At 45.9% G+C, this 13,802-nt stretch overlaps 1 protein-coding gene across 1 annotated transcript in view; it reads left to right on the plus strand.

Moving 5' to 3' along the window:
* Positions 1-2,119: 2,119 nt before the first annotated feature.
* TEP1 (telomerase-associated protein 1) overlaps positions 2,120-13,802 on the plus strand; it is a 40,839-nt gene continuing 29,156 nt past the window's right edge. The window contains exons 1-6 of the mRNA XM_010839457.1: positions 2,120-2,332; positions 9,083-9,853; positions 10,974-11,156; positions 11,440-11,574; positions 13,013-13,174; positions 13,553-13,714. Of these exons, the coding sequence (XP_010837759.1) occupies positions 9,107-9,853; positions 10,974-11,156; positions 11,440-11,574; positions 13,013-13,174; positions 13,553-13,714 (1,389 nt within the window). The 5' untranslated portion in view covers positions 2,120-2,332; positions 9,083-9,106. The remainder of the gene's footprint in view (positions 2,333-9,082; positions 9,854-10,973; positions 11,157-11,439; positions 11,575-13,012; positions 13,175-13,552; positions 13,715-13,802) is intronic.

Genomic DNA, 13,802 nt, shown 5'->3' on the forward strand with positions numbered 1-13,802 from the left:
GCAATCTATAATGGAAAAGAATCTGGTGAAATTCCCTGGCAGTCCAGTGGTTAGGACTCAGTGCTTTTGCTGCTGTGGCCTAGGTTCAATCCCTGGTTGATACCAAGTGCTCTCAAATAGGTGCTTGTTCATAAACCACTTGTTCAGTGCAATTCTTTGAAGTAGGTAGTGGTTAGACTGAATGGAAGCTTCCCTGGTGGCTAGCCATAAAGAATCCGCCCACAATGCAGAACAGGCAGCTTCCATCCCTGGGTGGGGAAGATCCCCTGGAGAAGGAAATGCAACCCACCCCAGTATTCTTGCCTGGGAAGTCCCATGTACAGAGGAGCCTGGCAGGCTATAATCAATGGGATCCAAAAGAGTCAGACACAACTGAGCGACTGAGCATACACACACACAATTAGGCTTTAATGTTATTTTAAATATAAACATAAGGCATTTTATGCATAGTTTAATATACACTAAAATTTCTAGGAATGCCACTACAATGAATATCGTGAGATGACTATACCTTGTTTCGTCCAAAAATTTGCTAAAAATTATTTTGGAAAATCATGCTACATCAGCAATTCTGTTTGTGATATCTGAATCACCATTGAACACCCCCATATCATGCTGCATCTGTAACTGTTAAATTCAAGGTGATTCTATAGAGAGATGTGTACATCTAAGTATCTCATTGTGTCTTCTTGTCGTGTCCAACTACTTATGTATATAAACACATAGTATTTTATAATAAATTACCTTCTCTCTACTGTTCTTTTATATCTCTTTAGACATTTTATAAACTTTTGGACTGTGTATCTAGCTAAAGTACACTTTATGATTTGTAGCTCAGGATCAAACAGGGAATATAAAAATATTTCTTATAAAAAGAGTGCTGGGACTAATGGGATAGGTGGTAAGAGAGGCAACTAGGCAAGTTAGGTGGGATCTGGGTGCCCTCGATTCTGAGATGAAGCTCAGTTGTCACCTGAGAATTCAAGTGCCCTCCCAGGCTTGTATGCATGCTCAGCTGTGTCAGACTCTTCCAAGACCATAAATTGTAGCCCACCAGGCTCTTCTGTCCACGGAATTTCCTAGGAAAGAATACTTTAGTGGGTTGCTACTTTCTCCTCCAAGGGATATTCCCCACCTGGGGATTGAACCCCTCTCTCCTGCTTGGCAGGCAGACTCTTTACTACCGAGCAACCTGGGATGCCCACTCCCCACCCTTAGGAAAAGTGAAAGTTAGTCACTCAGTTGTGTCCGACTCTTTGTGACCCCATGGATTGTAGCCCACCAGGCTCCTCTGTCCACGGAATTCTCCAGGCAAGAATTCTGGAGTGGGTTGCCATTTCCTTCTCCAGCAGATCTTCCTGACCCAGGGATCAAACCCAGGTCACCTGCATTGCAAGCAGACTCTTTACCGACTGAGCCACTAGGGAAGCCTACCCTTAGGAAAGGGATATTTTATTGGAGACAGATAATCATAACCTGTTTTACAGGAGGTAAGCATGTTTCTCCTGCTGGAATCTGTTCGGCCCTGCTCTTTATGAAACAGCACTAGCATTACCATCGTAAAGGTCACTTGTCTCTTCCCTGAGTCTGGTCCCATCTTTTGGGAAACAGTTCTGCATCAGCCATTCAGAATGGCTCCAAAAATTTTTTTGTAATCCAGGGACCTCTCCCAGATGGACATAGGCATGCTCTTAGTTCACTCAGGTTTGATCATTTGATATTTACATCCAGTTATAGGCCATTGCTTTAGACCTTCCCTTTCCTTTTCTATTTTTACCAAGTAACTTGCGCCTGAATTAACAGTCCCACTATATTTGATACCAGAACAAAATGTGTCCAAAATGTGTCCAGATCAGCAGCGAACATTGGAAGACATAACAAAAGAGGAAATTTCGCAAAAGAAGAAAATTTGGTAGAAGAGAATTTGGTAGAATTTGTCCCTGAGGGACAAGAAAAGAGAGGGCGAGGAAGGGGAAAAGAAAGTGCGGCTTGATGGTGGCACTAACCGCAGGCCCCAGAAAAAGCTGCAAAGTGCTCGCTCTGTCCTCGTCGTCAGCCGCTCGTCTCTCCGCCCCGCGGGCCGCACCTAGTCCTGCACAGTCTCCGCCCCTCTCCCCGCCCGGCTCCGCCTCGGGTTACCACTCTTCCTACCAGTGGAGCCCAGATCCTGATCCTATTCCTGCTGCCCGGAACCGAGCTTCCCGCTTGGCAGCTAGCTGCTCCAGGCCCGGGTGTCTCCCGGGAGGATCGAGCGCCGGCAGCACCGGCCCCGGCCTGGATCTCGGCGTGGGCTCGGCCGCTGGGGCGAGCGGGCAGGGCCTAGCGCGGCCAGGTAGAGACCTCCCCGGACGCGGCAGGGCGGGCGCCGCGTGGGGTGCCTCGGCCGGGCTACTCGGACAGCTCTGGGAGCGGAGGTGGAGTGTGAAAGAGGGAGCGAGAAGGCGGAAGGAACGGGAAGGCCCGGGGATGGGAGGGACACTGGAGGAGGGAGGAAGAGGCCAAATGAGAATGGGTCCTCTTCCTTGTTCTGTATGCTCCTTGGAAGGGAATCTGGGCTGTGCTTAAGCAGGGTAGAGTGTCACACTACTGCTGCTAAGTCACTTCAGTCGTGTCTGACTCTGTGCGACCCCATAGACGGCAGCCCACCAGGCTCCCCTGTCCCTGGGATTCTCCAGGCAAGAACACTGGAGTGGGTTGCCATTTCCTTCTCCAGTGCATGAAAGTGAAAAGTAAAAATGAAGTCGCTCAGTCGCGTCCGACTCTTAGCGACCCCATGGACTGCAGCCTACTAGGCTCCTCCGGCCATGGGATTTTCCAGTCAAGAGTACTGGAGTGCAGTGTCACACAGTCAACTTAAAAGTGAGATGGCTATTAACGTGCTTCCCAGGTGACGCTAGTGGTAAAGAACCTGCTTGCCAACTCAGGGGACATAAGAAATGCCAGTTCGATCCCTGGGTTGGGAAGATCCCTTGGAGGAGAGCATGGCAACCCACTCCAGTATTCTTGCTTGGAGAATTCCCATGGACAGAGGAGCCTGGTGAGCTACAGTCCATGGGGGCGCAAAGAATCCGAAAGTACTGAAACAACTTAACACACAGCGTCTAAAGTATGATTCTCTTTATTGTTGTTTATGCCAAAGCCTTTGACTGTGTGGATCACAATAAACTGTGGAAAATTCTGAAAGAGACGGGTATACCAGACCACCTGACCTGCCTCTTGAGAAATCTGTATGTAGGTCAGGAAACAACACTTAGAACTGGACATGGAAGAGCAGACTGGTTCCAAATAGGAAAAGGAGTACATCAAGGCTGTATATTGTCACCCTGCTTATTTAACTTATATGCAGAGTACATCATGAGAAACGCTGGGCTGGAAGAAGCACAAGTTGGAATCAAGGTTGCCAGGAGAAATATCAATAACCTCAGATATGCAGATGACACCATGCTTATGGCAGAAAGTGAGGAAGAACTAAAGAGCCTCTTGATGAAAGTGAAAGAGGAGAGTGAAAAAGTTGGCTTAAAGCTCAACATGCAGAAAACTAAGATCATGGCATCCGGTCCCATCACTTCATGGCGAATAGATGGGGAAACAGTGGAAACAGTGGCTGACTTTATGTTTTTGGGCTCCAAAATCACTGCGGATGGTGATTGCAGCCATGAAATCAAAAGACGCTTACTCCTTGGAAGGAAAGTTATGAGCAACCTAGACAGCATATTAAAAAGCAGAGACGTTACTTTGTCAACAAAGGTCCATCTAGTCAAAGCTATGGTTTTTCCAGTAATCGTGTGTAGATGTGAGAGTTGAACTATAAAGAAAGCTGAGTGCTGAAGAATTGATGCTTTTGAACTGTGGTGTTGGAGAAGACTCTTGAGAGTCCCTTGGACTGCAAAGAGATCCAACCAGTTCATCCTAAAGGAGATCAGTCCTGAGTGTTCATTGGAAGGACTGATGTTGAAGCTGAAACTCCAGTACTCTAGCCACCTGATGCAAAGAACTGACTCATTTGGAAAGACCCTGATGCTGGGAAAGATTGGAGGCAGCAGGAGAAGGGGACGACAAAGGATGAGATGGTTGGATGGGATTACTGACTCAATGGACATGAGTTTGGATAAACTCTGGATGAACTCCCTGATGGACAGGGAGGCCTGGCATGCTGCGATCCATGGGGTTGCAAAGAGTCAGACATGACTGAGTGACTGAACTGAACTGAATCTCTTTTTGCGACCCCATGCTCTTATAGCCTGCCAGGCTCCTCTGTCCATGGGATTTCCTAGGCAAGAATACTGGATTGGGTTGCCATTTCCTTCTTGAGGGGATCTCTCCAACCCTGGGATCAAACCTTTGTCTCCAGCATCGTCAGGTGAATTCCTTACCGCTGAGCCACCTGGGAAGCCCCCAGATTACAATCCATTGGCTTGATGAATTCTGCTTCACAATGATAGAAAGCGCTGACATCAAACTGTCAAAGAAGGATCCTCTTTGTGTAAAGCAAAAGAAAGGAGCGGGTGGTGGATATGGGGGAAGGAGAAGTATAGTCCTATACATGTACTTGTATATGCATAGAAAGTTTCCGAAGCTTTTCATATAAAACTTAGCAGTGGTTGTCCCTGGAGAATGGAACTCGAGATAGGGATTTATACTTTTCATTTGTAGGTCAGTTGAATCTCCTTCACAAGCACCAGGGAAAGAAAAACATGTAACTGTAGTTTTTTCTATTTTTATAATAGGACTTCTTTTTAAAGTCTTGAGTCAATTCTGAAATTCCCCACTCCTTTTGCTGAGGGCTCATATAGCACAAAGACATGAGGGAAATGTACTAAGCATACAGGCCGTCATTCTTTTTTGTTGTTGTTGTTGTTAATTTTTTTTTTTTTAATTGAAGTATAGTTGATTTACAGTGTTGTGCCAATCTCTGCTTTAAAGCAAAGTGACTTGGTTATATAGATATATACATTCTTTTAAAATATTCTTTTCAATCATGGTTTTTCCAGGATATTGAATACAGTTCTCCGTTCTACATATTAGGACTTTGTCCATTTTAAATGTAATAGTTTACATCTGCCAACCCCAATAGCTTGCATGTACCCATCCTAGTCCATCCCTCTGCCTCCCTTCCTTCCCTTTGGCAACCACAAATCTGTTCTTTATGTCTATGAGTCAGTTCCTGTTTTGTAGATGGGTTCATTTGTGCTATATCTTAGATTCCATGTATTAGTGATATATGGTATTTGTCTTTCTCTTTCCGACTTACTTCACTTAATATGATGATCTTTAGTTACATCCCTGTTACTGCAAGTCAGGCCATCATTCTTTTTTGTCAATTAATTAGTTTTTGGCTGTGCTGGGTCTTCATTACTTTGTGAGAGCTTTTCTCTATTTGTGGTGAGTGGGGGCTTCTCATTGCATAGTTTCTCTTGTGGAGCACGGGCTCTAGGGCTTGCGGCCTTCAGTGGTTGTGGCGTGTGGTCTCAGTCATTGCGGCTCCTGGACTCTGGAGCCCAGGCTCAACTGTTGTGGCACACAGGCTTAGCTGCTCCATGGCATGTGGGATCTTCCCTGACCCGGGATTGAACCTGTGTTTCCTGCATCGGCAGGCAGATTCTTTACCACTGAGCCACCAGGGACATCCAGGCCATCATTCTTCATTCCATTTGCCCACACTGATGTCCAGTGAGATAGCCATTATCCTTTCTGGTTCTGGATTGTCAGTCCATTCAAGTTTTCTTGGAAGTATTCTACATTTCAGTACATAAACTCTTACATATTAAGACTTACGTACGTATTACATAAACTCTTACGTATTAACAACATACTTTTTCCTAAAATACTTAAATGTAAACAGGAGATAAGCATTTGTCCAAATAAGAGAGTATATACATTCCTAATAATATTAATTCAAGCATTCTGTCAGATGGAAGTTCTTAATTTGCAGTTAATAGAGATTCTAGGAGATACATAGGCGGACTTCCTGTAACCTGAATGCAAACTAGTATATACTCATGTGAAAAAGCTCCATAGCTTTCACCAGATTTTCAAAAACTTCTGAATCCCATGGACTAGGCATTGTTCCGACAATGCTGAACAAGGCTGAAGGGTCTTTGTCCTCAGGAATTTATAGTCTGGGGGGATGAAAGACAAATGAACAGACAATTACAATACAAAGATGTGTTCTCTGCTTGAGGAAGTACAATGTGGGAACATAGAAGGACCACCTGTACAAGGCTGGGGGCTGGGTTTCACCCGAGGCTCCGACTGTTCAACTGAGGCCTTCAGAGTGAGAAGGAAGTAGAATTTGGCCTAGTAAAGAAGAGGCTGGGGAAGACGGGTGGTCTCAGTAGAAGGATGAGTGCTCCAGGCCTCTGCCTGTGCAAAGATCGAGAGTCAAGAGATACCTCGGCAATTCATAAGCTGAAAAGAGTTTGTATGGTTCAAGCATGAAGTTAGATGGGAGTAGCAGGAAAAAATGAGACTGGGAGATTAGAAGCCAGGTTATGTGTGTGATCCTGGGCATACAGAGGTGAACAAGACAAAGGAGCCTTGACTCTCAGGAAGTTTTATCTTATTAAGGAGAAACGGTGAACAAGTAGGCAGATAACCTAACAAAATAAATTTTTATCTTGATGACATAAAGTGATGCAGTAAATGGTGGCTGGGGTATGTATTGCTGCTGCTGCTAAGTCACTTCAGTCGTGTCCAGCTCTGTGTAACCCCATAGACGGCAGCCCACCAGGCTCTGCTGTCCCTGGGATTCTCCAGGCAAGAACACTGGCGTGGGTTGCCATTTCCTTCTCCAATGCATAAAAGTGAAAAGTGAAAGTGAAGTTGCTCAGTTGTGTCCCACTTTTCATGACCACATGGACTGCAGCCTACCAGGCTCCTCCGTCCATGGGATTTTCCAGGCAAGAGTACTGGAGTGGGTTGTCATTTCCTTCTCCAGGGTATGTATTGGGAGCTCCTTTAAGTAGAGCTACGTACTGTGTGCCATGTGGACTGGAGCATTTCAGCAAAGATAGTGGCAGGCAGAACAGAGAGAATTAGATTTGGGAGATATTGAAGGAGTAGAATCAATAGGATTTGGTAGTTTATTGGATAATAATAATAAAAAATAACAACTTGCATTTAAGCTCCAGGCACTACTCTAAGTGCTTCATATATTTTTTTCTTACTTCTTCCTGTACAACTATATGAGGTAGGCATTTATTTCAGTTTTGTCGATGAGGAAACTGTGGCACAGAGTTTAAGGAACCAGTCCAAGGTCTCATCGGGATTCAAACTCAAGCCTATTTTATTCAAACCCCTGTAAGCAGAGGGGGCAATGAGGGGAAGTGGATTTGGGAAGACGTAGAAAAATGATGCCTTTGGGATCTACGGAGTATTGGGTACCTTTGGATCATCCAAGTGGTGATGTCCAGCAAGGGAATGAATAAATGAGTATGAAGCTCAGATGAGACCTGGGTCATGGAATAAATATGTGAGTTGCCAACATAGCAGTGTTATTTGGAGCAACAGAGTAGGTGAGACCATCTTGAGAAAGTAGTGTATAGAAGGGTTAGAAAAGAATTCTAAAGAATATCAATATTCAAGGAATGGCAGAGGAAGAACCCCCAAGAGGTGCAGTCAGGGTTTTAAGAGGAATACTGGGATGGCACCATGGAAGCCAAAGGGAGAGTTTCAGGAGAGAATGATCACAGTGTCATAGTCTACTTGACAGATAAAGTAAATAAGGGCCAAGATATGTCTATTTTTGTAGTAACCAGAATTTCATTAGTTACCTAAGAGGGTAGCCTTGGAGAACTAGTGGGGATAGAATCCTATTTAGTTGGTTAAAGAGTGAGTAAGAGGCAAGATGTTGACGTGGTATTTTTTTTTTTTTTCTGCTTTAAAATTGCTTTATTTTTTCTTTATATATTTTATTGAAGTATAGCTGACTTACAATGTTTCAGGTGCTCAGCAAGGTGATTAGTTATACATATATACATATATCATTTTCAGATTATTTTCCATTATAGGTTATTACAAGATATTAACTATAGTTCCCTGTGCTATACAGTAAACCTTTGCTTATTTGTATCTATTTTTTTTAAATTAGAATCCTAGCATTCTATTCATACTGAGTTAAACAAGTAGAATCAAAATGTCATAAATTTTTTAGCTAGGCAAAAATTCATGTTCTTTAAAATATATATTATACATACTATATATATGTATACAAAGGCTTTTCTATTATGCTTAATAAAAGCTTGAGCAAGAACATTAAAAAAAATGAAGTGACAGAAATTGGAAAACATAAACTAAATGAAATGGGAGCACTGAATATGAAATAGAAAAAGTCAAACTAGATAAAAGTAAAAGATCATTATATAGTCTGGTTTTTAAACATGGCTCCTGCAGTCCATGGGGTCGCTAGGAGTCGGACACGACTGAGCGACTTCACTTTCACTTTTCACTTTCATGCATTGGAGAAGGAAATGGCAATCCACTCCAGTGTTCTTGCCTGGAGAATCCCAGGGACGGGGGAGCCTGGTGGGCTGCCGTCTATGGGGTCGCACAGAGTCGGACACGACTGAAGCGACTTAGCAGCAGCAGCAGCTCATTAAAAACACATCTAGAGTTTTGGAGAAAGAAAGCAATAGAGGTGGTGAGTATTGATACCTGATCAAGGTGTTTGTTTTTCTTTCACCAAGAATCCAGTCCAGATGACCAGTATGGCTCCTGTGCTAAGTTGGGATCAGACCGATAGCTCTAGAGTTTTCCTTACCCCTTCATGTGAAGACATGTTCCTTTCCTCTCAAGCCCTTGCTTTTTCTTTTCTTTTTTTTTTTTTTTAAGACTTCCTTACTCTTATTAAACTTCTGCCTTATCTTTTCCCTACTCCTCCTTAGAAGACTCTCTGTATTCTCTGGATTGAATACTCCCTGAATACATCCTTGGAATGAACCCAGTCCTAGAAAAACAAATATTGGTTGTTCTCTGCCTTCAGGTCACTGGCATTACCAGGAAGACTATGGGAAAGATTTAGTCCCAGTACACATGCATTCCCACTACAGCCAGCTGCTCATCACCTCTCTTTCTCTCCTTCTAGCTATATACAGATTGGGCCCCAGTCATGGAGAAATTCCATGGGTACGTGTCTACCCACATGGACATCCTTTCCTTGAAGAACCGGTGCCTGGCCACACTTCCTGACCCGAAGATGTTGGAGAAACCACCTGGGCATGTGTCTACTCACTCAGACATCCTCTCCTTGGAGAACCGGTGCCTGGCCACCCTTCCTGACCTGAAGACCTTGGAGAAACCACCCGGGCATGTGTCTGCCCACTCAGACATCCTCTCCTTGGAGAATCGGTGCCTGGCCACCCTTCCTGACCTGAAGACCTTGGAGAAACCACCCGGGCATGTGTCTGCCCACTCAGACATCCTCTCCTTGGAGAACCGGTGCCTGGCCACCCTTCCTGACCTGAAGACCTTGGAGAAACCACCCGGGCATGTGTCTGCCCACTCAGACATCCTCTCCTTGGAGAATCGGTGCCTGGCCACCCTTCCTGACCTGAAGACCTTGGAGAAGCCACCCGGGCATGTGTCTGCCCACTCAGACATCCTCTCCTTGGAGAATCGGTGCCTGGCTACACTCACCATTTTAAAGAGCACTGTGTCTATCAGCCCCTTGCTCCAGAATCTCCAGATATCTCACTTGGCTCAAGCTGATCTGTGCAGCTTGAACAGCAGCAACCACCTGCTTTCTGAGCATCCAGCCTCGAGGGTGCAGTACCTCTCTGAGGGACGAGGCCTTCTGACCTGCCCCAGGGTCTCGAAAACCATCTCTGCCCCAGAGAGAGTTCAGGAAGCAGTTCTGGTAATGGCTCCAGGCAGCTGTCTTCACTGCAGCCATATGTGTTAGATGCTCTAGTCACTAGCTTTCAGTGCCACACTGTCCCTCTGTTCTGCATCTGTGTACCCTGTCTCCTCATAGTCTCTTCCTGAGGTGCCCTTTACCCAAAGGTTCTTTTCATCAGCATCAATACTCTTATTGCATATATAGTTCAGAGATTCTGAACAGTAGAGCAAAAGTAGATTTTGTTTTTAGAAAGCCTCTGCATGGGAGGAGAGCTGGCATTATATTGCAGTAGCAGAGTCAGTCAGGTGCTTTTGAGATCTTACAAGGCAGAGACACGACTGTAATACCCTGGATCACTTCACTGTGTGTGCATGTGCAAACACACGTCCACTTACACATCTATATAAACACCTTTGGCATACAGGTCAGAATCGATAGGCAGATACACATTCCTTCTGTGGAGACTTGAGATTTGGACTGAGGGAAAGGTGAATCTGAGCCTTTCCCCTTCTCTGCCTATTATTACAAGCCACTCAGACTTGGGCAAGACTCTTAACCCTTTGAAGCTTTAATTTTCTCACCTTTAAGATGAAGTCAGTGAAAGTCCACCTCATTGAGTCATTGTGAGGATTACAGCTACTGCCACCTTACGTTTATTCAGCACTTTGCAATTTGCAAAGAGTCATATACACATCCCATTTAATCTTCTAACAGCCCCATCAGGTAGGTGGCAGAGGATGAGGAAGCTGAGGCTCAGAGAGTAAGATCACGATTGCTGGGGGATTAATCTGGGACTTGGTCTTTTTTTCTTCTAACTCCATAATACCTTAATAGCAATTAGAAGATGTGTTGTGAGGGGCCCCAGGCTTCTAGGCTATGACATCAATAAGAAGATGAAAGCAGATCATGAATCATCTGAGCAAATGCTCAGAATGTTGATTTGGGAAACAATGTGTGTGTGTGCCAGTGTGTCTCTCCATCAGACCAGACAGATCCATGCCAGGGTGTGAAGGGAGAGGAGTTTAGGTGCTAGAAGGTAGATGTGGACTCTTCCTAGCCCTGGATGTTTCTTTCAGCTCTCTGTCTGTTTGAGGGGCTGCCGGTGTATGCTGGGATTAATAACTGCCACAATCCCCAGGGTCGATGGTCATCTTCAGGAGAGAAAAAGCCAGAAGAGAAGGAATGGGCAGAGGCTCAAATGCCTTTTTATAGACTGAGCTTGGGAGAGGAGGAGGAGGTGGAGGAGCTGGCCTTGAAGCTCGCCCCTGGGGACTCTGAATCTCATCCTGAGCCTGCTGAACAAGTCCTTCAGGAAGTGAAGGTAAAAGTTCCGGAGCTGGGAGAGGTTGGTGGTGGTGGAGGGGAGGGGATGAGGAAGGTGAGAAGAATGGTCACCAAAGGCTGATCCAGATCCCCTCCATGGAAAGAAGGGGCAGGAGCTCTGGCGTTTCACTTGCTAAACGTCTTTTCAGACCTCTTAGCCAGACAAACATCTTCCTGAATCTGGGTTCTTTTTCTCTGTCTTTGACATTGTAAGTTGGCCTGAGTGGATGCTTAAGTTGGTCCTTCTGACCCCTTTCTTCCCTCTCTTTCTTGATTCCCAGATGGTTCTCATGAGCTTTCTGTGTTCATCGCTGGTGGCAAATGTAAACAGAAATGATGCAGCGTACTCTACCCAGGCTTTCCTCCTCAAAGTCTGTAGCGAAGTTGCCCGCTTTGAGCCTGAATTTGTCCTCAAGGTATTGTGATGTGAAGGAAGGGATGGGAGTGGGAAGCTAGGAGGAAGGGAATTTGGTTATGGTGTATGAGGGGGATGGTGGGCAGATTCGTATTAGGGGTGGGAGGAGCTTTACTTAGGAAGACAGTAGGATCTTTGGGTGAGCCTGAGGCCCAATCCCTAGGGTTCTCTGAGGAGGAGGGGAAGAGAGGATTGAGAAAGAATATACTAGGGTTTGTTTATTTAGTAAGTTCAGTTCAGTTGAGTCACTCAGTTGTGTCTGACTCTTTGCGACCCTATGAATCACAGCACGCCAAGCCTCACTGTCCATCACCAACTCCCAGAGTTCACTCAAACCCATGTCCATCGAGTTGGTGATGCCATCCAACCATCTCATCCTCTGTCGTCCCCTTCTCCTCCTGCCCCCAATCCCTCCCAGCATCAGGGTCTTTTCCAAAGAGTCAACTCTTTGCATGAGGTGGCTAAAGTATTGGAGTTTCAGCTTTAGCATCATTCCTTCCAAAGAACACCCAGGAATGATCTCCTTTAGGATGGACTGGTTGGACCTCCTTGCAGTCCAAGGGACTCTCAAGAGTCTTCTCCAACACCACAGTTCAAAAGCATCAATTCTTCAGCGCTCAGCTTTCTTCACAGTCCAACTCTCACATCCATACATGACCTCTGGAAAAACCATGGCCTTGACTAGACGGACCTTTGTTGGCAAAGTAATATCTCTGCTTTTTAATAAGTACACAGGCTAAATACACAATGCCTTGAGGGCTATACCAAAAGATATAATGATACTTGGATCTGGCTCTTAGGGCATGTGTGGTATTGTTAGGGAAACCAAAGCAATCCCAGATATTATGTAAATGCAAATGGAGTAGTAGATAGCAAATGTCTCAGAAGCAGAGAAAAGGGGGAAAATATTTCCTATTAGACTTTGGAAGATGGCAGGATAAATCAGCAGTCTGAAAAGTGAGAGGTCTTCCAAAGAGGGAAAGTGAAAGTGAAAGTATTAGTCACTCAGTCATGTCCAATCTTTGCGACCCCATGGACTGTAGCCCGCCAGTCTCCTCTGTCCATAGAATTCTCCAGGCAAGAATACTGGAGTAGGTTGCCATTCCCTTCTCCAGGGGATCTTCCCGACCCAGGGATCGAACCTGGGTCTCCTGCATTGCAGGCAGTTTCTTTACCGTCTCGACCACCAGAGAAGCCCTCCGAAGAGGGAAAGGGTTAAACGCCCTTAAGTGGGGGTATGTAGACTTAGGAGAAGACTGGTGAATAAGGGCTAGATTATGGAGCATGTAGAATGCCAAGCCAAGAAGCTTGGACTTTACAGACAATATGGAGGGCTCAGGAAAGGTTTTATGCAGGCAGGTTAGATAAGGAAGTTAGTTTATGGCATGATGCAATGAAGAGGTGGCTGAGAGGCCAGCGCTACCTATTCTGTTCCCTAGGCATCTCTGTACACCAGGCAGCAGCTGAATGTCCGGGATGTGGCCAACAAAGTCTTGGCCATTGCTGCCTTCCTGCCACTCTGCCGCCCCTACCTGCGACGGTACTTCTGTGCCATCGTCCAGTTGCCTTCTGATTGGATCCAGGTAGCCAGGTTCTACGAGGTATGGCATTCAGTTTCCTGAGCTTGGATTCTCACTTGGTTCCCTTTCCTTTGCTCACTGCATCCCTGGAGAAAACTCTCAGACACTTTGACCTGCTGTCTCAAGCCCGGTGCCCAGGCAGGACAGTCTCTTGCAGTACCAGGCTGGGTTGCCCAACAGGGAGGGCGTGACTCAGAAGGGCTGGGCGGAGCTTGAGAAAAATTGGTGTTACTCTGGACCTCGTGTTTACAGTGAAGAGGAGACTCTGAGGAGTCTGCTGACAGGTCCAGGACCACAGAAATTGCCGTTGTTGAGCTGGGCCTGGGAATTTGTATCCTGTGCTGTCACTGAACCCCATGAAGTGGTCTCACCCTTGATGGTTTTTCATCTCTTTGACAGCTCCTGTGCAGAGAACAGGAAGACTGTCTTGCACCCCTGCCTGCCTGCCTGCGTGCTGCGATGAGGGACAAATTTTCCCAGTTTGATGAGTACCAGCTGGCTAAGTACAACCCTCGGAAGCACCGGGCCAAGCGGCGCCCCCGACGGCCACCCCGCCCGCCAGTCAGTCCCTGCCTCAACCCTGGTCATTTACAGCCTGGCCCCTTTTTCCCTAGAAAGTTGGCGGGGGCGGGGGGGGGGTTGGGCAAGG

This window comes from Bison bison, unplaced genomic scaffold (assembly GCF_000754665.1).
Source record: "Bison bison bison isolate TAMUID 2011002044 unplaced genomic scaffold, Bison_UMD1.0 scf7180017864117, whole genome shotgun sequence".
Classification (NCBI taxonomy): Eukaryota; Metazoa; Chordata; class Mammalia; order Artiodactyla; family Bovidae; genus Bison; species Bison bison.